The sequence below is a fragment of the Anolis sagrei genome, chromosome 3 (genome assembly GCF_037176765.1).
Source record: "Anolis sagrei isolate rAnoSag1 chromosome 3, rAnoSag1.mat, whole genome shotgun sequence".
Lineage (NCBI taxonomy): Eukaryota > Metazoa > Chordata > Lepidosauria > Squamata > Dactyloidae > Anolis > Anolis sagrei.
The window spans coordinates 40,288,306-40,314,808 of record NC_090023.1 but is presented as its reverse complement, the minus strand read 5'-3'; the positions used below and the strand labels follow the sequence as shown (position 1 = coordinate 40,314,808).

The 26,503-nt window shown below is 39.0% G+C and overlaps 1 protein-coding gene across 1 annotated transcript; it reads left to right on the top strand.

Annotated features, from left to right (window-relative positions):
- The first annotated feature begins 169 nt into the window (after positions 1-169).
- Positions 170-26,466, top strand: QTRT2 (queuine tRNA-ribosyltransferase accessory subunit 2). Its single transcript, XM_060770777.2, has 9 exons — positions 170-220; positions 2,737-2,947; positions 3,462-3,517; positions 4,957-5,033; positions 7,796-8,005; positions 9,764-9,963; positions 21,316-21,467; positions 22,964-23,081; positions 23,676-26,466. Exons 2-9 carry the CDS (start codon positions 2,748-2,750, stop codon positions 23,905-23,907), a joined length of 1,245 nt encoding a protein of 414 aa, XP_060626760.2. The 5' UTR covers positions 170-220; positions 2,737-2,747; the 3' UTR covers positions 23,908-26,466.
- Positions 26,467-26,503: the final 37 nt, after the last annotated feature.

Genomic DNA, 26,503 nt, shown 5'->3' with positions numbered 1-26,503 from the left:
CACTGGCCGCAGATAGGATGGGAAACTACAAGGACCAGGCCACCGCGCGCGGGGGGAGGGACCTGGGAGTAGCGTCGTTTTGCGTTGCCCTGGCAACCCCGTCCCCGGGCGTTCCTGCGTCGCTTCTCCGTCGACGAGTGATGACGACTAGAGCTCTGATTGGCTTAGAGGCTGGGAGGGAGAGAAAGGAGTGATTCCTCAAGACGGAAGCGGGAGGACAGTAAGAAAGCAATGGGAATGCGTGGGAAACGTGTATGTAGTGCAGGCATGGGCCAACTTGGGCCCTCCAGGTGTTTTGGACATCAACTCCCACAATTCCTCACAGCCTCAGGCCCTTTCCTTTTCCGCTTAAGCGGCTGAGGGGGAAAAGGAAGGGGCCTGAGGCTGTGAGGAATTGTGGGAGTTGAAATCCAAAACACCTGGAGGGCCCAAGTTGGCCCATGCCTTCCTTAGGGTCATCGTAAGTCAAAAATGACTTAAAGGCATTAACGTATCATGGGAAGAAACGACTCTCTAGAAAATACAGTGGATAGGCTCACTCTGGGAAGCCACAGATCTGAATGTTGTTAATGTAAATGTTGTCAATTTGCAGCTCTTGAATGTGATCTCAATATGTCTCTTATTCTAATTCCAAAAGCCCTCTGTACATAATGAGTTCAGGAGCTGTAAATGTAATCTGTCTGTTCCCTATAAACAAACACATAGGGACTATTTACAAAAGTGTAACAAACATAATATTCGTTTTCCCCCAAAATAATTACTCGGATCTTCCAAAGGTCATGCGGACAAACTTCAACATATCCAATATTGTCCCATTGGAATTAAAGATGTGATAAAAAGTCTTAGGAATACAGCAAAGTTCCCAGGGGTTTATAGTCCTTATTTCAGGAAAAGTAACCCTTCTTCCCTGTAGTAACCTACAGATGTGAGAGCTGGACCTTAGGGAAGGCTGAGCGGAGGAAGACCGATGCTTTTGAGCTGTGGTGTTGGAGGAAAGTTCTGAGAGTGCCTTGGACTGCGAGAAGATCCAACCAGTCCATCCTCCAGGAAATAATGCCCGACTGCTCGTTGGAGGGAAGGATACTAGAGATAAAGTTGAAGTACTTTGGCCACATCATGAGGAGACAGCAAAGCCTAGAGAAGACAATTATGCTGGGGAAAGTGGAAGGTAAAAGGAAGAGGGGCCGACCAAGGGCAAGATCGATGGATGGCATCCTTGAAATGACTGGACTGACCTTGAAGGAGCTGGGGGTGGTGACAGCCGACAGGGAGCTCTGGCGTGGGCTGGTCCATGAGGTCACGAAGAGTCGGAGATGACTGAACGAATGAACAACAGCAATCCCTTCTTCAGGTTTCTTTCAAGGTTTCTTCATTCGTTTGAAATAATATCTTCTGAGGCTTTATATACTAAATTTAAAGAGGACAAAATAATAGATACGCTAACCAGCACTCAGGGCCTTCCCAGTGGTGCCCCCTCAGCTGTGGAATACCCTTCCTACAGAAATTAGATCGCCCCCCTCCCTATTAGCATTTTAGAGGAAAGTGAAGACCTGGTTATTCGAGCAGGAATTTGAATAGGCAGTGTATTGAAGGAATATGGAACAACGGATTATGAGATTGGATCTTGATTCTACCTATGAGACGTTAATGAGATGTTATCGTTATTTTTAATTGATGGTTTATTATGTCATTGTTTTAATTGTTTTTTTAAACTGTTTTTATGATGTTGAGCATTGAATTTTGTTATTGTTAACCGCTTTGAGTCGCCCAAGGGCTGAGAAAAGCGTTATATAAATGAAGTAAATAATAACAATAACAATAATAATAATAATAAATTAATAATAATCATAATTACAATATGATAATCCTTATATAAACAATTTAACACAATAACATACTTTCACTTGCTGAATGAATGGCTCCCTATGTGTTTGTTTCCCACGCTTGTGTACTATAAAAGTTAGTTTGGTATTTTCCTCATTATTCCAATAGGTATTTTTGCTGAAGTTTATAGCATATAGGACATTTGTGTATTGACATTTTATTTATAGATGTCTGTGTAGTTAGAGTGTCCTCCATAAACCCATTGCAAGGGAAAGAGGAAAAAAAGGGTTGATTCGTCTGCTTTTGGCTCTGGTGCCACCCAGCATTAGTTTTAGAGCTGTCTCCTGCCAGCAAATGGCCCCCAGCAGATTGTCCCCAAAGAACTGTCCCTTGAAATAAACAAGATACATTTGAGGTATGAAGAGATTACTACTTGTAGGATCAAGTAATATCTTCATACCTGGGGGTTGCAATGGCCAACATGGAGGTCTGGCATGGGCTGGTCTATGAGGTCACGAAGAGTTGGAAACGACTGAGCATAAAACATAAAGATAGCACTCAGCCACAAAATATAAAACAAAAATTTATATCAAACGCGATACTGTAGTCAAAGGGCCCAGTCTGGTGGTTAAATGCCGAGAGTACAATGAGCAAAGAAGACATGTCTTATGTGCCTTGAGATGTGATGAGCTAGGCTCTGGTCCAGTACCGTGGATTTGACAAAAAAATAAATAAATAGGATGAAATTCTATGTTTCATGGTAAATAAAATTTGGGCCTTGAAAGTTGTCCACTGAGAAGGAATTAGATGACTGAAGAATTTTCCAAGCTGATATTGTAGAAAATGCATAGTTACAGTCATTGCATGATAACAAAAGGCTTTTTGAATGGATTTATCACTATTCTTTTTCAGGTATTTTTAAGATGAAATTCAGTCTCTCCAAAATAGTTGATGGCTGTCGTCTTGGTACATTGACCAACCTTGGCCGTAAAGGAGTTCAGTCCATGGACATTCCAGGTTGTCTGCTTTATACCAGAATGGGATCTGCACCACATCTGACCCATGACACTCTTCAAATGGTTAAAGGTGTTCCTGTAGTCGCTCAGCTTTCACTTTCAACATTGTGAGTGCAGTTTTCACCTGTTGAAATGTACAATTTAGGCCTTTGCAGACAAAACAGCGTATTAAATTGTACTCATAAAGACAAGGGCAGGCTGTAAAACAGATATTCAGGGGTACTGCCCGCTTACGCTTTATTGCTTTGTGTGTGTGTGTGTGTGTGTCAGGAGCAACTTGACAAACTGCAAGTCGCTTCTGGTGTGAGAGAATTGGCTGTCTGCAAGGATGTTGCCCAGAGGATGCCCGGATATTTTGCAGCATGCCCTTTCAGCTACTTCGAAAAAAAGAGAAAACAGCAATCCTGCATTTGCAGACTTGCTCAGTAGTTAAAGCCGCTATGAGTTTAGTTAATAAGCAGCTGTCACACTGTATGCAGTTGATTCCCCTAAGTGCATCATTTTCCTAAAACATACTTGTTTTAGAAAAAAGTGTAGAAATTATACATTTATTTTGCTACTTTTCTCTCAAGTATATTAATTATCATTATTTGTGTAATATGTCTCTGTGCTTGGGTACAGGGCAGATCTTCATGAAGTCTTGGCAGAATATAAAGAAGGAGCTGCGAAGTTCATAGGTAAAACTATTTGAAGTGTAATATGTAATCTAGAAGTATTTCTTATGGTGTTAAATACTGTATTTTTGAAGTAATTTTGAATGTATTTTGTGAGAGCATAATTAACAATCATAATAAGGCATCATTCTGTACTGCACCACCATGACTCTGACTATTTTTTCCTCAATTAATGCAAACGCTAGCATCATATTTTATGTTTTATTGCAGGGAGGCTCTGAGCTTCTAGTATTATGCTTTTTAAAGTTAATGTTGTCAACCTGCAGCTCTTGAATGTGATCTTATGTGTCTCTTATACTAATTTCAAAAGTCCTCTGTATGTAATGTGTTCAGGAGCCATACATGTAATCTGTCTGTTCCCTATAAACCCATTACATGGGAGAGAGAAAGAAAAGTGTTGATTTGTCTGCTTTTGGCTCTGGTGCCACCCAGCACTAGTTTTAGAGCTATCTACTGCCAACAAATGGCCCCCAGCAGATTGTCCCTGAAGAACTGTTTCCCTGGAAATAAAAAAGATACATTTGGGGTATCTTTCTTGTAGGATCAAGTAGTTAAGCTTACTATTGTGTGCATACTATTCCTTTTTTGTATATGTGTACTGTCGTAGGCAGAATAGGCCTACATACATACGTACATAGGGAGACTAATTCAGCTTATGACAGTCATAGAAAATATTTAAATTGTTAGATGCTGTACAAATTTTAAATCTGTGAACTTCAGGCCACATTAAAAATACAAGTGTGGCGGGTCTTTTTACACAACTCTTATTTCCTCTGCATCCTCCATTTGGCAGGAAAAAATGAGTTAGCATTTTATGTATCTGAACAACTTAGGCACCAAAAATTCACAGAACTGCAAGTTTACAGAGATGGTTAATTCTGCTAATTTTTTAAAAAGCTTTATCCAAAAGGCACTTTCTTATTCTTTCTCAAAAGTTATAGTGAATTTTGCCGAAGGCAATAAAGGATGAAGCCTGAAAGATAATGGCTGCTTTTAAAATTGCCTATCGTGTGAAATACTGCTCAGACTGTCAACCTCTGCTTGCTGCTTGCTTTGTTATGTTATCCTTTAAAGCTCTTGTCTATAGCAGTTTCATTACCAAGACTAACCTGCCAAGTGTCAGATGCCCCTAGAGTATTTATGTAGATGGCAAGCAAGTCAGCTGTCATTCTTTTGAGCACTGTGTTGAATGCAACACCTTTAATAAAAATAAAAATCCAAAGGCTACAGGGGGCACATGAATTTATAAAATATAGCCTTTTTTCATGGTCTCTCTCTGTGTGTCTTCTCTTGGGAGGCCAACATAGCTGAGTGAATGAATACAGCCTGTGAAGAAAAGATCAATTATCTTTGCTTTCTGTTGCCATAATTTATGTATTACAAACTTGCTACTGCAGTCTTCTTAATATGCATATTAAAACACTGAAAACTGTTCTTTTCAGGCATGCCGGAGTCGGTACTGTACTGCTCTCTTCATGACCCAGTTACCTGCTCCCCGCCTGGCTACAACAGCAACAAGGTATAGTGGTGGCAAGAACTTCCTGACATTTCTGTTTGCAAAGAGGGAGAAACATAATAAGACTGCTAGCTGCATTTTGTCTTTCTAGTACTTTTAGCGAACAGTGGCTGCAGAAACAGGTTTATAGAACAGTAATTAATTGTTTCAATAAATCCATGTACCCTTATACAGACCTATAGTGCCATCTAGAGGATCTGGAGTCTGAACCTCTGCACAGACAATAATCTTGAAAAAGATTGTGTTGGTTTAGAAGAAGAAGATGATGATAATAATAATAATTCATTTCTCAACTTCAGCCCCACTGCTTTTTAAAAAATCACAGCTTATCTATCTGAACTGAGTGAACTGGGGAAAAAATCTCCAGGGGGTGATTAAGGGGTGTCAGTAGACTCTTCCTTGGGCAAATAAGGCCTTGGAGCCAGAGTTTCATTTTTCTGCTTTACTACTGAAAACTTCTAAATATATAAATGTTAGAGAACACAATGTACCCTGATCTGATCACTGTGATACATCCCTATGTTACATCCTATTTGGATTACTCATTCCAATTTTAGTATATGTGCTGCCGAAGCGAGCACCTATTTGGATTATTCGCGGCTCCATATGGGAATGCTTTTGAAACTGTATGCTTCTTCAGTGTGTGTTTTTGTTTTAGTATTGTCAGTAGTTTAATTATATTTTAATGTTGATGTTTTGGATCTCTTTAACTGTACTGTATTCATTTTAATTTTTAACCTGCCTCGAATCTCAGATTTGGGGAAAGAGATACTGTAAACATAAAGTTTAACATAGGATGAGAATCGCTCATCTAAAAAATCCAAAATTGGAAGCTTTTTGCCACCAACTACCTGCTTCCACCTTCAAGGTGGCAGCTGTAGCACTCTTGCTCATTCATTCGCAAGGGAGAAGCCGTATCATATCACCAGTCTCTCAGACTGCCATGGCTGAATGCTATGGAATCTTAGGAGTTGTAGTTTCTACTTCGTGGTCTCTGTGAAATTGCACATATGGTAGCAATTCTCGCACATGCGTAGCAGCTCGGACCCTATAACAAGCTCTCTATACCTTTAAGGATAGGGCCCCACCCATCCTCCCTATAGTACATATAGGACACAGGTGGGGCAGTAGCACCAGTTCTTTTTTCTGCCTGTGCAAGCAGCAGCGTTAGGAACCCTGTCTCTATTCCATTCCTATATTCTGCTTTTGACTCGGTTTGTTTGACTACTCTTTGGATTTACCTCAACTTGGATTTTGGACTTTGATTTTGGACTGTTTGACCCTCCTTGCTTGCTGCCTGCCTCGACCTAGGACTGTGTTGACCATTCTCAGGCCAGTATGTCTGTAGCACTTTCTAAAAAGTGCACTGCTTGTAGGGGGAAGTTTCCTGCTTCTGACAAGCACACTCTGTGCCTTTTCTGTTTGGGGGAGGCTCATAATGCTCAAACTTGTGTTGTTTGTCAAATCCTTACCCCCCCCCAAACTAGAAGAAGCCAGTAGGCACATGTAAAGGACTTACTTTATGAGAAGCTCCTTCTCCCCGCCACCTCCTCACACCGAGCGGCTTCAGAGCCACCGCCACCAGCAGTGCATTCCTCCTCAACGTTGCAGTAGTCTATTTGGAATATAACAAGAGTGTGGACCACTGTAGAATCAGAAACTGTTGCTAAAGCTTTAAAGTCTTACTCAGTAAAGCTCCCTGACTGCAGTCACTGCATTTAATTATCAGCAGGTGGCTTTGAGCTGTCATAAGCTCTGAATCATCTCAGCACTAAGAACTCAAGCTTTCAGATTTATACATGTTTTTTAGTGAGGGGTGGTGTTTCAACAGTAGTTTATGATAACATAAAAATTGAGACAGAAGAATATCTGTGGTTCAGTGCCTCATCTAGCTGGTTTATTGGTCTAGTACCAACGGTGCATGATAGTTCATAAAGCACAAGCAATCAGATAATGGCCCAGGGAGCTTAGAGTCTAGATGTTGTAGTGGGGAAAGAAGACGACAAGGCAGCCGTTTTAGTTACAGATCCTGAGATATAGTTACAGGCTCAGTATATAGTATGGCAAGGGGAATTGTTTGATAATTTTGTTTTGAAATAGACATTTCAGAAAAAGAGGTGACTTTCTATAGCCATTTTGGGAGTCCGTTCCAAGTATACTGGGCAAGAGCACAGGGGAAGCAGAGACCTTATGACATTGAAGGAGCAATTTCCACATTCAATTAGTTCATCATGTGAGATGGGAAGAAAGCGGAAAGGTTAGAAAAAAGTAGGAAAACTAAAGTGGATGTTCTTAGTTTTTGCATTGAAGGAGGAAGCAACAGAAAACAAGGAGGATAGGGCAGATGTTCACAGTGCTTTCAAAATAAAGGAGAGACACAAAGGATCCCTGGTGTGTGTTGGAAGCAGAAAGGCATAGTCTTAATGCTTAGCCAGTTAGAATGCAGTGAAGGACATGGAGATAACCATATACAGGGTTAGTCAAAATGCATAGGCCAATAAGCCATTCAATTGAATGGCTTATTGGCCTATGCATTTTGACTAACCCTGTATTTGTTTTATTAACTTATATCTTGCCTTGATCTCAGTAATAGGACTCAAGGCAGCTAAAACATTCAAAACAACACAAAACAACATAGACATTTATGAAAGTATAAATAGAAAAGTTAAAGTTAAAACATTAAAATGTATTAATCCACCATCAGTGTTTGTGTATAAAATCAACTTGCTCTCCATTTAATTCTGTGTTTCTTTGTCTTCCACCAGATAGTTTCGATATGGGGATGTGGAGGTCGGATAGAAATGACGGCATCAAAATTCATGGCCATCCAGCAGGTTATCCAGCCCGACTGGTTCCAGTGTCTCTCAGATGGAGACACTATTGCTGGAGAAATCTCCAAGAAGAGAGCCAAGAAGTCTGTAGATCGCTCTCTGTCCTTTTTGGATGAGTGTCTGCAACTGCAAGAGGAATTGCCAGTAAGAGCTAAATCAATTTGAGCTACAACAGTAATTATTCACTCCTGTTTTTTTGTTAAGCCTTGCAGTCTCCCAAAACCTGGCTGACAGTATGCTTGGAATGAGCAATCAGTCAGCATGACAGCTTGGGCAGTTTTGAAGCCCTTTATTCATCTCTCGAGCAAAACAAATGTCCTCCATTGAGGTATGCTTATATCCTTCTCTTCTACAATCTTCACTCTTGATCTGCATATGACAAAAAGTAAAACTTCACACCTTGTTTCATTCATTTGATTTTAGAATCCATTACAGATTATTTTAAATCTCATTGACATAATGCTCTGCACAGCATCAACTGGCTGGCCTCTTTGCTAAAAGAATCAGGAAACAAGTGCTGCTTTTCATTTTTATGCATGAAGACTAGTTTCTGTGTCAGGAATAGTATCTATTTTCATTTCATTTAGATTTTTTACACTATAACTCCAGTATCCACAGGGGATATGTTCCAGAATACCCAAAACTGAGTAATTGTGAACCCTAAATTTTGAGATCCAGTTAAGTGTAATAGTTTGAAGGTTGGACTACAACTCTTGAGACCAGGGTTCAATTCACAATTCAGCCACGGAAACCTACTGGGTGACCTTGGGCAAGTCACACATTCACAGCTACAAAAAACACTGTGCTATATTCATTAAGGGTCTCCATAACTCAGAAATGACTTGGAAGCAAGTGACAACAACAACAACATTCTGACTATATTTGGGATGGAAGCAAATTCTATTTGGGATAGAATCATATTGGAGGACCTAGAAAAAACAATTGTCACTTCTGGGGGGGGGGGGGGTTAGATGAAATCATAGATTTTGAATCCATTAATAAATGTATTTATTTATAATCCATTAATAAATGTATTTCTTTAATTACAGTATTTATATTCCATCCTTCTCACCCCGAAGGGGACTCAGAGCAGGCGACAAAACACATATATGGCAAACATTCAATTTCATTATACACTGACAAGACAGACAACTATACACAGATAGAAGTATATGTAGGCTTTCCCATTTTTGACATCTTGGAAGCTGTGCTCAGTTCTGGCCATGGGGGGTGCTGTCACTCCACTTTTCCCTGCTGAAGCACTTTCTTTGTAAACTTCCTGCTTGATCAAATTGCTGGCATTTCCTTATGGGTGCCTTAAATCCCCTCCCCACATAAGCAGTACCTATTTATCTAATCACATTACTGTTTTCAAAACTGCTAGGTAGGCAGAAGCTGGGCTAAACCCTAGGAGGTGAAAAAAATACACATGCAAATTGCAGATCTTTCTATTAGGACATACATTTCTCTATACATTGAGAAGTTTTCAAGACATAGCAGTGTTCCAGAAAGAACATTTGCTTACCATTTGAAAATTATATCTATGTTCTCAACATAAGGATAGCCTTTGTGTTGAAAAACAACCATACTATTGACACCTCAAGAGCCTGAAGAACCTGCCAGAACTGAGTGTATTGTCTCTTGAAAAGCAGCAGCCATAGTGAGAGTGATAGTATTAAATTCACTATCCCTTTTTGTGTACTTAAGCTCTTATTTCGGAGCCATACAATTACTATTCGTGAGATGAAGGCAGGGAAGGAAGAATTTCTGTCTTCCAGTTTATACTTTTTTAACTGTGTTTCTTTCTTTCTTTGTATGATATCAAAAATCCCCCTCCCCCATAATAGACCATTGGACAAAAGGGTCAATTTGTCTTACTTTTGTAACTTTCTTCTCAACCAGGGCTTGCAGCGGAGCCTGATGATTGGAGTTATTGAAGGTGGGGATGTATTGGAGGAGAGGCTGAGATCAGCAAAAGAGACTGCCAAGAGACCTGTGGCTGGCTTTCTTTTGGATGGCTTTCAGGGAAATGCCATGACCAAGGAAACCAAGCTGCAACTCTTGTCCTCAGTTACAGCAGAGCTGCCAGAAGAAAAACCAAGGTTAGAATCAATATAAATTTGATCTAAAATCGACACAGTTATCTTGGGGAACTCTGTAAATAAACAAGAATAGTGCTGTTTTACGTATCATTCAGCATAGCATTGTTTGCTATTGGACATTGGATTTTAATAACATAAGATATAAGTGGAAAGGTCACAGGATTTCAGTTCATCTCTGTGGAATTATTGCATCACCAGAAAAAGATTGTTTGGTTCAGTCATTTTCCCACCCTGTTGTTGTCAAGTGATCAGAGGTCCTATAAGCTCTGTCTTACAAGAAAAAAATAGAGACCACTTGCCATCCTGCTTTAAAAGTTTTGCACAATGTTTTAGGTACACAATCATTAGACTCTGCACCAATTTGGATGCTGTAGTTGATATGGGTCCAGTGGATTAAACTTTGGCCTTTGCTTGTCCTGTAACTTTGGATACAGGTCAACCTAAAGATATGTAATAATAATAATAATAATAATAATAATAATAAGAAGAAGAAGAAGAAGAAGAAGAAGAAATCGGTTGCTGTGAGTTTTCCGGGCTGTATGGCCATGTTCCGGAAGCATTCTCTCCTGACGTTTTGCCTGCATCTATAGCAGGCATCCTCAGAGGTTGCGAGGTCTGTTAGAAACGAGACAAGAGGACTTTATATATCTGAGGAAAGTCCAGGGTGGGAGAAAGAACACTTGTCTCTTTGAGGCAAGTGTTAATGTAGCAATTTGCCAACTTGATTAGCATTATACTCAATTTAGTCTGAAAATAATTTTATAGTGCTGATTTGGAGTGAAGGAAAACAAGGCAGAACAAACAAGAAGTAAACTGTTTAAGCTTCAAGCTCAAATTATTTTGAGTTGCCGTAGGATTTCATGGCCGGAGTCACTGGGTTGCTGTGAATTTTCCAGGCTGTATGGCCATGCTCCAGAAGCATTCTCTCTTGACGTTTCACCCATATCTATGGCAGGCATCCTCAGAGGTTGAGGGATCTGTTGGAAACTAGGCAAGTGAGATTTAGATATCTGAGGAAAGTCCAGGGTGGGAAAAAGAAAGCTTGTGTGTTTGAGGCAAGTGTTAATGTAGCAATTGGCCACCTTTTTTAGCACTGAATGGCGTTGCAGATTCAGTGACTGGCTTTTTACTGCCTGGGGGAATCCTTTGTTAGGAGGTGTTAGCTGGCCTTGATTGTTTCCTGTCTGGAATTCCCCAGTTTTTGAGTGTTGTTCTTTATTTACTCTCCTGAAAGATTTTGTTCATTTTCATGGTTTATTTATATCCCGCTTTTCTCCCTCACGGGACCCAAAGCGGCTTACAACATATTAAAATCATGTAAACAACAATCCAAATACATCAGTAATAAATATAAAACATCATAAAATAAGCAATTTTAAAACAATAATAATATACATTCAGAGGTTTGTGACATGTACAGGATCCTTGCAGAGATGAAAGCCACTAAGTATGTACAAGTGTCTGCTGTTTATAATTGACTGGATTAGAGCAAACAAATAGAATTTTGACTCAGACAAGACAGAGGTGCTCTGCTCACTCAAAAGACAAATCAAGGAATAGGGACCTAGCTTCTCCTGAGATGGGTTACACTCCACCTGAAATCAGGTGAACTTTAAGGACCCAGGAGCCTTTTTTTACTTTCCCTTGCAACTTGGCAGACTGCACTCACAAACATGAAATCTAGGCTCCTAAAATAGCAAATCCCACCTTGTGACAGTTCAGTTTAGATTTTGCTCTCTCTCTCAGGCATGTTTTATGACAGAAAAATGAATTTTCAGGAATACTTTCACTTTCTAAAAATCTGCTTGTCCTGATTTAAAACAAGACTGGTGGGTGACATTACATTTAAATGGTTCATTGCATTTCCTAGAGGTTTCTAGGGATGCAGTTTGCCATTTTAGAGAAACTAATTTCTTCAAGGTGGAAAGTTCACAGAGGGCAAGGTTTCTCTAAAATGCCACATGTGGCTTGTGCATGGTTCTTTTCTGACCCCTGGCTTGTGGAAATTGCATTATTTCCGCATTATCAGCGGCCTTCGATACCGTCGACCACGGTATTCTTCTGGGACGCCTTGCAGAGATGGGCCTTGGGGGCACCGCTTTGCGGTGGCTCCAGTCATTTCTGGAGGGTCGCACCCAGAAGGTGTTAATGGGAGACTCCTGTTCAACACCACAGCCTTTGACCTGTGGTGTTCCTCAGGGCTCCATACTGTCCCCCATGCTGTTTAACATCTACATGAAGCCGCTGGGTGAGATCATCCGGAGTTTCGGGGTGCGGTGTCACCTGTACGCAGATGACGTCCAACTCTGTCACTCCTTCCCACCTACTACTAAGGAGGCTGTCGGAGTCCTGAACCGGTGCCTGGCCGCTGTGACGGTCTGGATGAGGGCGAACAAACTGAAATTAAATCCAGACAAGACAGAGGTACTCCTGGTCAGTCGCAAGGCCGAACAGGGTATAGGGTTACAGCCTGTGCTGGACGGGGTCGCACTCCCCTTGAAGGCGCAGGTTCGCAGCTTGGGTGTGACCCTGGACTCATCGCTGAGCCTGGATCCCCAGGTTTCAGCGGTGACCAGGGGAGCATTTGCACAGCTTCGGCTCGTGCGCCAGCTGCGCCCGTATCTTGGGAAGTCTGACTTGGCCACGGTGGTACACGCTTTGGTCACATCCCGCCTCGACTACTGCAACGCTCTCTACGTGGGGCTGCCCTTGAAGACGGCCCGGAAGCTTCAGCTAGTCCAGCGCGCGGCAGCCATGTTGTTAACCGGAGCGGGACGCAGGGAGCGCACAACGCCCTTGCTGTCCCAGCTCCACTGGCTGCCGATCAGCTACCGGGCCCAATTCAAGGTGCTGGTGCTAACCTACAAAGCCCTAAACGGTTCCGGCCCAAAATACCTTGAGTACCGCATCTCGGCCTACGAGCCCACGAGGACCTTGAGATCATCCGGGGAGGCCCTTCTCTCGGTCCCGCCTGCCTCACAGGCACGTTTGGCGGGGACCAGAGAGCGGGCCTTCTCGGTGGTGGCCCCCCGGCTGTGGAACTCCCTCCCTGCTGAAATTAGACAGGCGCCTTCCCTCATGGCCTTCCGTAAGGGCCTGAAAACCTGGCTCTTCGGAAAGGCCTTCAATTAAGTGCTATGCTTTGGAATGACCACCGGAATGGACTAGGATTACGAGACTGATTATGACCCAAACAAGACGAAGCGGATTTTTAGTGTTAGTTTAATTAATTGTGTGTTAGTATGATGTATGTTTAGCCCTGAATTTATTGTAACTGTTGTCTTTTTGTTCTATGTTCTGTACACCGCCACGAGTCGCCTTCGGGCTGAGAGTGGCGGTTAACAAATGCCAATAATAATAATAATAATAATAATAATAATAATATTTTCACTTAAAATATCCCTCACTACTTTAACTAGCAGAATAGTGTTGATTTTGTTAGCACAGCTACTTTCAAAATTACTACATGAACATATCTTGTTGATTTTTTCCCCCAAAAAAGGGTTTTTTTAAAAAAAATTGCTCTTTTGGGAGATATATATTTTCAGCACCAAGACTAGACAGATCTTACTAACATTCCACATTTTGCTACTTTTAAAGACCTATATGGGAATCCCTACATTTGAGCAATATAGGAATGAACATTTGACCACCTAAAGATTTAGCTTATGTGCAGTTCTGTCTTGTGTTAATTTTGATTGTGTAATTGGATATGTTATTAATTGGATTGTTTATTTGTTATGTTTATGTCTGTAAGCCGCTCCGAGTTTCCTTGTTGGGAGATGGGGTGGAGTACAAATACATTTATATTATTATTATTTGAAACACAACAAGATGAGTCCACAGCAGACACTCTGCTGGCTGTTGAATTGGATCACACGTCAGACACTTACCAAGTGTCTAGGACTGTGTGATGTATCAGCGAATAATGCGTGTAGATCCCAGTAAGGTGGCCTTCTGCAGCTGGCAATTTTGTCAGCGCCGATTGTGTTTAAGTACAGGCCAAGGTCTTTAGGCACTGCACCCAGTTTTATTATTATTATTATTATTATTATTATTATTATTATTATTTGTGGAAAGAATACTGAAAGCAGTGACCAGAGGGTTATGTATAAAAGAGACAATTAACTTAAAAAGAAGGCAAGAAGAAAGGAAAAGGAATCTAGAAAGAGAAATAGAAGAGATTGAAAAAGCATATGTAATAAAGAGAGATACACGAATTTATGCTAGGTTAAGAGCAAAAAAAGAGGAATTGGATAAAATGGAAATAGACGAAGTACAAGAAAATTTAATTTATTTAAGGAGAGAATATTTTGAGTTTAGTGATAGGAATTCAAAGATCCTAGCTAAATCAACACAGAAAAAGAAAATGGAAGGAATGATAAACACGATAAAAGATAAAACAGGTAAATTATGTAGAGCTATGAAAGAAAAACTGAAAGTATTTGAGGAATTTTATGAAAACTTATATCAAACTAAAGCATGTCCCATAGAGGCAATTAGGAAATACGTGGAAGAAAATTGGGAGAGTAAGCTGGAGGAGAAAGATAAAGAGCTATTGGATCAACCCATTAAGAAAAAAGAAATAGAGGAAGTCATTAATAAATTAAAAGTAGGAAAAGCCCCAGGCCTGGATGGTCTAGGGACAGAATATTATAAAAGCTTTAGAGAAGTTTTAACCCCAAAATTATTGGAATTGTATAATGGAATAATGAAGGGAGATAAAATACCCGATTCATGGAGGAGATCATTAATAATATTAATACCCAAACCTGACAAAGACTTAACAGACACAGGGTCATACAGGCCCATATCATTAATAAACCAGGATGCAAAAATATTGTCTGCGATATTAGCTAATAGAATGAATAAATGTATGTATAAGTACATAAAAGAAGATCAGTGTGGGTTTATAAAAGGAAGACAAATGTCAAATTTGATAGGGAGAGCACTAAATAAAATTCATTGGGTTAAAGAGGGGAAGGGAAAAGCAGGGATACTATCATTAGATATTTTTAAAGCGTTCGATTGTGTGGAATGGGAGACACTAGGGGAAATATTGAATAAATTTGGAATGGGAAATAAAATAAAAGGAGTACTAAAACAATTTTATTCAAAGAACTCAGCAGTGATAACTATAAATGATGGAGTGACAAATGAAATAAAAGTGACTAGAGGAACTAGACAAGGGTGCCCTTTGTCCCCAATATTATTTGCTATGGTGATAGAACTTTTTGCTAATAATATAAGGAATGATAAAAATTTAGAAGGATTAGGAAAAAAGGAGAAACAGAAGGTGAGCTTATTCGCTGACGATACATTGTTATTTATAGAAAATATAGTGGAGAAAATAGATAGAATAAAAGAACATTTGGAGATATTTGGGAAAGCAACGGGTTTACAAGTTAATTGGAACAAGTCAGAAATGATGCTACTCAATTATACAAGAGAAGAAGAAAAAAAATTTATAGAACAGAGAAAAATGGGAATAAGAATTAAGAATAAATTAAAATACTTGGGAGTAATAATAACTAAGGATTTAAAAGAGATAGAGGAAGTAAATGTAGTAACTTTAAGAAAAGAAGTTCAGAAAAAGTTAATAGAGTACGAAGGTATACATTTATCCTGGTTTGGAAGAATAGCATTAGTAAAAATGAAAATACTTCCAAAAATAAATTTTATATTTAGAATGTTACCACTTCAAATCACAGAAGAAGAGCTAACTAGATGGCAACAAATGATTAATAAGTACTGCAATGGAAGTAAAAGAAACAGGCTAAACAAACAGTTATGGTATAGATCGCAAAAGGAGGGTGGATTAGCACTACCTAATATAAAAAAATATTATGAAGCAAGTAGATTAAATTTGGTTATAGAAGGAATGGTTAAAAAAGAGGGAATAGATTGGCTTAGTAATGATTCAGGAAAAGTGGAAGATGAAACTTGGAATATATTTTTTAAACAGCTTACTAGAAAAGAACTGAGGGAAATCAGAAACCCAATGCTGAGCAACATACTGAAAGTATGGAATAAATACAAGGGGAGGTTAATAAAGGAAGGATCAATCATAACCCCAATAGTGATGGAAAAGAAATTCCCAAAAAATTTTAAAAAAGCAATGGATAAAAAGGTAAGGGAAATAAATTTAGATAGAATAGGGGATTGGATGAAGGTGGAAATGAAGAGGGAAAGGATGTTGGAAGAGTTTAAAGAAATAAAATTATCATGGTTTCATTGTATACAACTAGAACAATGGTTAATAAACTGGAAAAAAAATAATAGAAATGGAAGCCAACTCAATCAATTCGAACAAATAATACAGAAGGGAAGGGCAGTAGAAGAACATGAAAACTTGAGAGGTATAATTAGCAAAATCTATAAGATACTAATTGAAATGAAGGATGTGAAAATAAAAAAGAGTACCCTTAAGGAGATTTGGGAAGAGGATTTAGGGATAAAAATAAGTGAAATAGAGTGGCAACAGTTATGGGGACAAAGACATTTAAAAAACCTATCGATACGTGTTAAAGAAAATTATTACAAGTTAATATGGAAGTGGTACTTAACACCGGTAAGAATAGCATATATGAATAAAAACAATTCAATAAATTGTTGGAGAGGGTGTAAAGAACCAGGAACATATATACATATGTGGTGGCAATGTAAATATGTAAATAATTTTTGGGAGAAGGTATTTAGAGAAATAGAAATTATAATGAATATGAAAATAGACAAAAGTCCTAGTATAGCCTTATTATCATTATATACCTATAAGCAACTGAAAAAGGAGGATAAAGAAGCGATAACAAACTTACTAACTATAGCAAGACTGCTCATAGCAAGGAATTGGAAAAAAGAAATGAATATACGAATAGAGGAGTGGTATAAGGAAGCATGGAAAATAGCATTAAATGATAAACTGACATGTATATTAAAGGTTAAAAAAGGTATATGGAAACAAAGTGATTTTGATGCTATATGGGGAAAATTTGTGGTAAATGGACTAAAAAATAAGGAAGGAAAATTACCGTCACAAGAAGAAATGAAATTTTGGACAGATGAAATGTAAGAAATGTGGCTTGAGACGGGTGGAGGGGAGCACTGAGGTGAAAAAAAGGGGGGGGGGAAAAAAGAGAGAAAAGGGGAGGAAATGTCAAAGTAAAACAACAAAACAACATGTTAAAGAGGATGATGTATAAAATGCAATAGTATGTAATAATTGTGATAAACCAATAAAAAATTAGAAAATTAAAAAAAAAAATTTGTGGAAAGAAAATAGCATGAGATACACATTTATTTATTCATTTATCAATGTCTCACCTTTCTCCTGGCATGACAAATTGAAACAAAGTGTAGTGGTGATACAGCAATTAAACAACTATATTAAAAAGCACAAGGTTAAAACATTTTAAATCACATGTAAAATATAGTAAAAAAAAGATAAAAGCACAGCACATCCTATTATAAGATCCTTCTGACTTGTGAGTTAAGCATCAAAGGTCTGTCCAAATAAAAAAAGCAATTGCATGTTGGTGAGAAAAGAGCAGAGATTGCCAGCTGAACTTCCCATGGGAGACAATTTGACAGTCTGAAATAAGCCACTGAGAATTCTCCCTCTCATATTCCTCATCAAAGATGCCTGGGGTGGTGGCAGTATTGAGAGAAAACAGTTTCTGGAAGATCTTAAAATTCAGACAGGATTATATAGGGAGATAAAAATTCACATTTCATAGGGCTTTAAAGATCATAATCAGGATTTGAAGTCTGTCTGCAAATTGATTGATATACAAAAAACTGATTCAACAACATAGTTAAGTGTACCTTATAATGAGCCCACATCCAACTACCTGCCCACAAAATTTTGGAGCTGCTGAAAGCTTTCAAACAGTCCTGCAACTTGTGTGTCATTGTAATCCAGACAGGATATAACTGGGACAGGTTTCACTATAGTCAGACCTGAAAATTCCAGGAATGGGCCTAGATGACATACTAGTTCTAACTGTGCATATGCACTCCTGGCATCCAGCAAAACCCGGACAAAAGAGGCTTATATTTGAATCTAGGAGTGCCCCCATTGTGCAAACCTGAGATTTCAGGTGGAGTGTAACCCATCTCAGGAGGGTTGGATCCCTGTTCCCTCTATCTTGTTTGAGTCCCACTTCAGGTTGTTTGCTCTAATCCAGTCCATTATTAACAGCAGGCACTCGTTTGTGACTGAACTGGATTCCTTGAATTTAGATGGAAAGGAGAAACTGAGGTGTCATTAGCATATTGGTGACAATGAATCACAAAATTCCAGATAACGTCTCCCAGTGGGTTCATTCTCATATTAAACTGCATGGCTGACTTAGTCCTGAAGAATTCCAGCAGCCAAAGCACTGGTATCTCCTAGTGCCACCTTCTCTCCAAGAAGAACATGTTCACTGTAGAACACTTTCCCCAAATTTCATCCCAGAGAGGCAGCAGAGAAAGATAACATAGTTGATTATATGGAAGGTTACTGAGGGGTCCAGCAGACCAAAAGGGACAACTCTCCTTATTCTGTTCTCAGTGTAGATCATCCACCAAAGTGTTCTCTGTCTCAATGGATCTGAAGCGGATTAAAATCTTATGAGAGGCTAGCACACGTTCCACAACCCTATCCAAGAAAGAATGATTGGTCAGTAATTCTTCAAAAAGGTGATATTCTGCTAGGACTTTTCAAATAAAGGTCTCACCTTTCCTCCTTTTAGGCAAGTTGGAAGTCTGCCATGCCATACTAAGACATTTAGTACTCCTGTTCCCCAACTGCCCAATCTCCTTCTGGCTGTTTTTCAAAGCCAGGAAGTGGTTACAGTACATACATTGTTGCTTTAATCTTGGCAAGGATCCTGTACATATATCTAGGTTGAACTGTATCCACAAACACAGGACAGGCAAAGGCCAAAGTTTCATCCACTGGATCCGTATCAACTACGGTGCCGAGTCAAATGATTGTGTACACACAACATTGTGCAAAACTTTTAAAACAGGTTGGCAAGTGGTCTCTATTTTCTTCTTGTGAGACAGAGCTTATAGGACCTCTGATCACTTGAGTCATTTCTGCTAGCGAACTCTTTGCAGATACAATGGTGGCAAAGAAGTACGTTTTCTTTTATGCAACCTCCCCCATTGGACAGTCTGGAAAGATATGTGGGAGAAGGAAAGAATTATGCCCTCTATTCACAGTGGTGTCACAGGTCTCAGACAACTAATTCAATATAAGCTGTATATTTTTACAAACTGCCGTGAGGCTGTTATCAGGATTGCACAAGTATTTGGGTTGACCTGGAGATTCCCCAGGACAATAACACATGTTGGTGAGTCTAATTCCTTCCCTCCCATCTATCTAGCTTTGTGAAGTGTAGTCGATCTCCAGCAAGATAAACAGGATGGAAGTACAAACTGCTTTGAAGGCTGTGTAGCAGGGCTCTAGCCCATCTCCACACTCATTCACCCCCTCTGCCTAGTTTCAAAGCAGACAGCATGGATGCAGTCAATCAACAGTCCATTAATCATGTTCACAGTATCCCATCTTTTCCCAAGAAGGAAGATCAAGGAGGTTGCTCAGCCATGTTTAGACCTTGGCAGTGAAAGAGAATGTTGAAATGAAACCTAGACTAACCTGTCATGTTACCTTTAAAGAATGGCAGAATGCCCACTGATTTTCACAGCCTTCCATGACAGCTGCTCAGGCAGAGTCCCACCTGCCTTGAATGTAGATGTAGTATCATACTGGAAAAGATAATTTTGAGTCTAACCAACTCTTGACCGAAGCCACTGTGAACCTGTCTGGTGAAATCATCTAGCTTACTTTTGACTAGTTTAAAGTAGAACTTTGTCAGATGCTTTGCTGAAATGAAACAAATTATGTTCTTGCAGTCCACCAGACATCGGAGAGAGAGAGAGAGAGAGAGTCTCATCCATCTGTCTTATTCTTGACAAACCCATGGTTCTTCCAGACATGGCCAAAGAAACAAAATTTCATTTTCTTCTGCCTAACTGAATGGAGATGTCAACAGTTTTGGGTTGCCTGTGTGCCAGCAGCCATATTGGTCATTTCCTCCCTTCTCCCCATTGCACTCATCCTAAAATGAAGAAAGCCAGTAACTGTAAAGCAAAAATATCCATGTCCAAAAGTGACAGGCATCAACTTGTTTTTAGTAAGGAATAACCTTGATTGCTGCAGAAAGAATTACCATTAAGGAACTAAAATGTTAATTGCTTGTATAATTGTTTTGCTAACAAAATGGCATTGTCTCCCCAGAAAGCTTAAAAATAATGCAACATATGCTGTATGTTTTCTAGGAGCTGAATTTAAATATGGTCAGAAAACACATTGCCAAAATGACAATTTGCTATGGCAGTGTGTTTGTTTTCAGTCATTTACTAAATTTATTGACCTAAATTAGTTTATATAGTTGTCAGCACAGACATTATTCCACTGGGAGAGAAAAACTGCTGTTGCTTCAGCTGCCATCTTTTAGAGCCCAATATCATTGCCATTGTAATTGTATAATAAGCATAGCTGAACCCAGCTGTATTTTCAAGTCCCAAGGGGTTGTCCTGTTGCTGACTGTGGGGGAAGAGCCTTTGAATGCAATTACTTTTGGGTGAAATAATCTCATGTGAACTACAGGACACGGAGGGAAATATGACTGCAGTACCATTCATTCTTTTTTTTTTTACATGACTACTATAGAGGTCCCCAAAGTATGTGCATTATTGTGCACTCTCTTGGAGAAGTATAATTAGCTCCCATTTTATAGTGAATGTTGTGCCTGTCCATAAGTATTTTGAGCATCCGGGCTTACAATTACTATAATGATTGGATTAAGAGTTGGCACAGAAATAAGGAGAGTCAGCATAGTATAATGGGTTGCATGTTGGACTATGACCCTGGAGACCAGGGTTTGAATCCCCACTTGACCATTGAAATGCACTAGTTCTGGGTATTATTAAATCCTAATCTTGCTAATGCACTCTATTGATGCCAGCCTTAAATTTGGGAAGGCACATAAGGTTCCCCTCTAATTGCGTATGTATATTAGTGCTAGAGGTTGTTGAATTTTGAAGTTGTAACAGTAGTTTCCTCGGAATGCCAAGCTAGAATTTAAGGTTGGCACCAATAGACCGCCCAAATTTAAGGTTGACATCAATAGACTCCCTTGGGTTGCCTGGGGAAGAGTAGTATACAAATACAGTAAATCAATCAATCAATCAATCAATAGAATGGAAAATAAAACTACTTTCTAGGAATGTTAAGGAAGACAGAATGAATCAGTCACTTTAACAGTTCTGACCAAAATGGCCTTTCTCCCTTATCTCTTGTAGGCTTATCCATGGAATTGGCAGGCCAGATGAGGTGCTGGAGTATGTTGAGAGAGGAGTGGATATTTTTGATAGTTGTTTTCCTTACCAGGTGACGGAACGAGGCTGTGCCTTGTCCTTTAACTATAACTATCAGCCCGATCCTGAAACAGAAGGTATTTTTTTCTTACTTGTCTGAAAACTGGGATGATGTAACATTAGGATGTTTATTTTCAGTTTCATAGGCTGTAGTCCTGTACACAAGTGGTCTGGGAATGAGGCAAATTTCCTGGGACTTTTAACTTTTGTGTATAAATTACAATATTAATCCCTTTTGTTGTCAATTCGTCTGTCAGAAAACACATGGTAGTGTTTCACTAGATGCAGCTTGATATTATTGTCAAAGCCATTCATATTTATCAAATATAACATGTAGTGTATTTGCGATTTTTTGTGAATTTTACTTTGAGCAAAAAATGGTTAATCATATTAATGTGGCTAACCTTTATTTAAGAAGCTGTTTTTGCCCTCACTGTCTCATTAAAAGACATAATAATGCAAATAATACATCTATCTGTTATCTTGCTGTATTTTTACCACCCACCCACTTTTTTGTGATGCCTTGCCTTATTCCTTAGATTGACAAGGAAGTTTAGAAGGAATCTTTTCTTCTTCATCAAAAGATTTTCTACCAGGACTAAAATATTGTCATTCACAATCAGGACAAGTGTGAAAATGTAGACCAAAAAGAGACCAGTGGAGAGCTTTCTTAACGAATGAGTATTTTCATGCTTCAGCAATTTGAACGATATGAGTATATCTTTTATCACATTTTGCAAAAGCCTCGCTTACAACTTAACAAGTCATATAGCTTTTAAAGTGAAAAAGGGAAAGACTTTGCTCCTTTGTTCTTTCATAAAGCAACTTTTAGGGTCCTTCTCAGTATGTCCAAGGAACTTCTGCTGGAAATAGAAAATACCATTTATTTTTATCAGTTTTTTTTAAATTTCAGAATATGTAAAAAAAGAAGAAACTTTGCATGCCTTCTGTGTCTTTTCCATACTCCCAAAGACTTCAGAAATATTTTAATCTTCTAAAAATTATATTTGGAATTCAAACTTCTTTTCATCCATAGAAACATCACTGTTCTGACAACCAAACTAGTAGTTTCCAATTTAGTGCCCTTTTATTCCAGTGCATTGTTTATAGATGATGACTATTTATTCCAACATATCTGGAAGGCACCAGGTTGGAGAATTTTGGTCTTGTCTTTCTGATTTTAAATCCATTTTTCAGAGTGTCAGTTCAAGCATGGAATATGAATCAGATTTTGTAATTCCTCCCCCCCCCCCCAAAAAAAGCTGAGGAATTTGGAAAACATTACAGTTTGTTATACTCAGTTTAGTCTGAAATGATTTTATAGTGCTGGAGTGAAGGAAGGCAAGGCAGAACAAACAAGAAGTAAACTGTTCAAGCTTCAAGCTCAAATTATTTTGTTCCTCTTTTTTCTTTTTAGTATTATTACTTTATTCAATTCCATTAGACCATGGTTATCATTGAAAATGTTTCAAATGCTGCTGTTTGTGTTCATAGGACACATCTTGAAGTGGTTAAGAAAGAGACAACACCCATTCTTCTTATTTGTTTCACTTTTTTTTTTACTTCTTTGCAGTCATTCAAGAAAATGGACAAACAGATGTTCAGAAGGAAGAAGATGAAAAATCTGAAAATGTGATCCTCAGTGGATCACAAGAAATGACTCATTTTGAAATATGTTTGAAAGAAAAAAGGTACCATATACACTTGAGTATAAGCCGACCCGAATATTAGCTGAGGCACCTAATTTTAGTACAAAAAACTGGGAAAACTTATTGACCCGAGTATAAGCCCAGGGGCTGGAAATAGGATGCTTGTGGCAGTACAATGAAAAAATGTTTTCACATTTTTTGGGAGCTTTCGTGGTTTTGGGGAAACATTGCCTGAAAAAAAACCCCACTTACTGGAGCCATGGGGAACTAGAATGGCCTTAAATGCCATTAAGGTGGGGACGTGGGGGCCACAATTTGCCCATCCCAGTTTTATAGTAAAACATGCCAATGCTTTTCTGGTTTGGAAACCCTTTAGAGCAGAGGCTTTTCCTCTTTTTCTTTATAAAAAGCCATAAATGTAGTTGACAGTAATGATGAGGAAAATAAATAATAATATGGATATGTCTTCTCAATTACATCCTCACATTGATTTCTAGTTGGTTATTACTAGCTGTCTCATTGTGCCTAAGGTGTAAGCTTAGAGTATTGCTTTATTTTGTTTTCTTTTATTTCAATGAAATTAAGTTTAATTAATTAATTAGGTCCAATCTACCCCCTTTTTCTTTTCCCTCTTAGGTACCAGGATAATTTTGGTCCTTTGGTGAAAGGCTGTTCCTGTTACTGCTGTCAAAATCACAGTTGTGCCTACATCCATCACCTTCTCGTGACCAATGAGTTGTTAGCTGGTGTCCTGCTTATGACACATAACTTCCAGCACTATTTTGGCTTCTTCCGTTCTATCCGTGATGCTCTCAAAGAGAATAAGTTGGACCAGCTGAAAAAATCTGTCAGCAGCCGAGCACTCTGAGGCCAGAAGTGTTATAAAAACAGTGCAAAGAGAACAAGAACCCACGAAGCAGAGAGAGCTGCATATTTTTCCTATTATCAGTTTCATGTTATCTGAAGCACAACCACTTTGGTCTTCACAAATTGAGAAGTGATGGAGTTTTTTTAAGAATTCGCCGGACTATTTAAGGAAATCAAAAATTGTATGAACATTTTTACAGGGCTAAGCTAGGTATTGTTATTCTCATTGTGTTTTACTTGTCTTAGAGAACTTGAGTACTGTCCCAGAGTTGAAATAAAAACAAATAATATAAACTGACAGACGGGACAATAGGAAATACACTGGCTTCCATTGTGGACTCTACCTTCATTTTTGCTATATGTTATAGGCTAAAACAAGCCTATTAAAGTTGTACATCAGTAGGTCTTTGGTAAGAAGGTAAAATGTGGTAAGAAAGAGGCTCCTCTTGTAAACTCAGTCTCACTTCAGCATCTTCTTCCCAGGGCACCTTGCTGCAATTCTGCAAATTGATCCAGTCCTCATGACACTCCATGTTCTTGACAGCCAGAGAGCTTTTGTTCTTCATTATTGCAAAACATCAGCCCATTGGCTGAGCTTAGTTTTTAGCCTAAATACAGTTTTTAGTAGTCTCGTGCATTTGTATAGAATCACAATCTGTTTCTGTCTGTTTCATTCATAAGGCCCCGTTTTTGTTTTTGAGCACCTCTCCCACAAACAGGTGTCTTTCCAAATGGGCTTTCTCATCCAAGGTCCAAAAAATTTGAATATTTTAGGCCCATTGGCGGCAATGGGTGGGCTTCCCATGCTCCCCTTCTCTTCAGTTTTAGGGATAGTGCTTAGTGCTTAGCTGCAGGCCCTGGCAGGCGCTGGCATTTTAGGCGTGCTTGCCACACACATACTCCATTTGGAGCACCAAAAATCAGCTAACCAAAAGTTTACCGTTCCCACCTTCCTTTTGTTTTACTAATACTTCTGTACTGGAGAGGGGTGTACCGTTTCGTGCCTTCCAAATGAACAAAACGGTACAAAAGCACGAACTGATAAAATGGTAACCGGGTCCATGACTAGTTTTTAGTCTCAACAGGAGTAGACCCATTGAGTCAGTTCCTGAATGTCAAATCAACATGCATATGAGCAGAGATTATGCAATTGATCTACCAAGAGGCTTAAAACTCTATCTACCATGACAATAACTCCTTTGTTTTGAAAAATATCCCTATATAGATTTAGGCCCTGGTTTTGATTGGATGCCCTCAAATGACAACTATTTATTTTCAGAGCCTAAACTAGAGTAGACTCAATTAAATTTGTTCCATAGCTATAGTCCAGTTAGGATTAGCAGTTGGATTTAGGCTCAAGTTTTTTTTTTCTTTTCAGGGGAGAGAATCTTTGTTTATTAATATTCCTTTTTTAGGTGAATAGAGGATAATGAGCATACATTAGGCAATATGATGGCTGAAATAATGTTTGGTAGAGCTTTGACAATAATGGAGAACTCATTCTTTTAGCTTTTGTATCTTATTCAATTCAATCATGTCCTTTTTATATTATCTTTTTTGTACAACTGGAATATTTAATGTTTTTTCTGTTACGGAAGTTTAATGGTAAACTTCAATATCATACTGAGCATTCACTTGTGGATTGCATTCTCCCTACTGTATTTAGAAATTAGCCTATAACACAGGCATGGGCAAACTTTGACTCTCCAGGTGTTTTGGACTTCAACTCCCACAATTCCTAACAGCCTGCTGGCTGTTAGGATTTGTGGGAATTGCAGTCCAAAACACCTGGAGGGGCGAAGTTTGCCCATGCCTGCTATAACAGATTGTTTGTACAATAGTTTCTGAAGAAGTCAGTTTCCTATTTCAAGATAGGGTAAGAGAAGCCAACTCCTGACCACCCTTCCTTCCCAAATATATGCTTTACATTGTTGGAGCTCACTTATATAAACCATTTGCTGAAGCAATTACTATAATTTTGATCCTTTGTGTACCACGACCCATGTTTGATACTGTATTTTAATGCCTTGTCATCATTTTGTTCACATTTTATTCCCACCTCAGCAAAATCAGGGCAATAAGGCTCTAAATCAGGCCTGCAGAAGCTGTGGCTGTCCAGGTGTTTGGGATCCCAACTCCCAGAAGCTCTTGCCAGTCTGTTCAGTGGACAGGAATTCTGGGAGTTGGGGGCCCAAACAGTTGGAGGGCCACAGATTGTGCACACCTGTCCTAAATCCAATGTGGTGCTGAAGGGCAGAACAACAGAACTTCCTGAGGGTCCTCTTGCAGCACTTGCGGTTTCCAGTCGACAACTCTTAGAATGTGTTCCAGGCCACCAGATCTGATTTAGTGGAGATTTGCGGTAGAAAAGAGATGGTCTCTCTCTCTCTCATTTCCACTGAATTATCCATTAGAGGAAGTCCAACATTGGATATATTTTTTTAAAAATGATATTGATTTACTGACCACAGAGATAGAAAGGGGCTGTAATTGTGTATCTTGCCAGTAGCCACAATGTCTGAAATGTATTAAATAATAGATAAAAACCTTTTATTCATTTTGTCATTGTTGATTTGGTTGTTTACATGCATCTGGTT

Bases quoted from the DNA above. Each gene is read 5' to 3' on its own strand.
- QTRT2 (XM_060770777.2), top strand. From the start codon at position 2,748: ATGAAATTCAGTCTCTCCAAAATAGTTGATGGCTGTCGTCTTGGTACA. The intron at 2,948-3,461 runs GTGAGTGCAGTT...GCTTGGGTACAG, and splicing joins CAGCTTTCACTTTCAACATT to GGCAGATCTTCATGAAGTCT. The intron at 8,006-9,763 runs GTAAGAGCTAAA...CTTCTCAACCAG, and splicing joins AACTGCAAGAGGAATTGCCA to GGCTTGCAGCGGAGCCTGAT.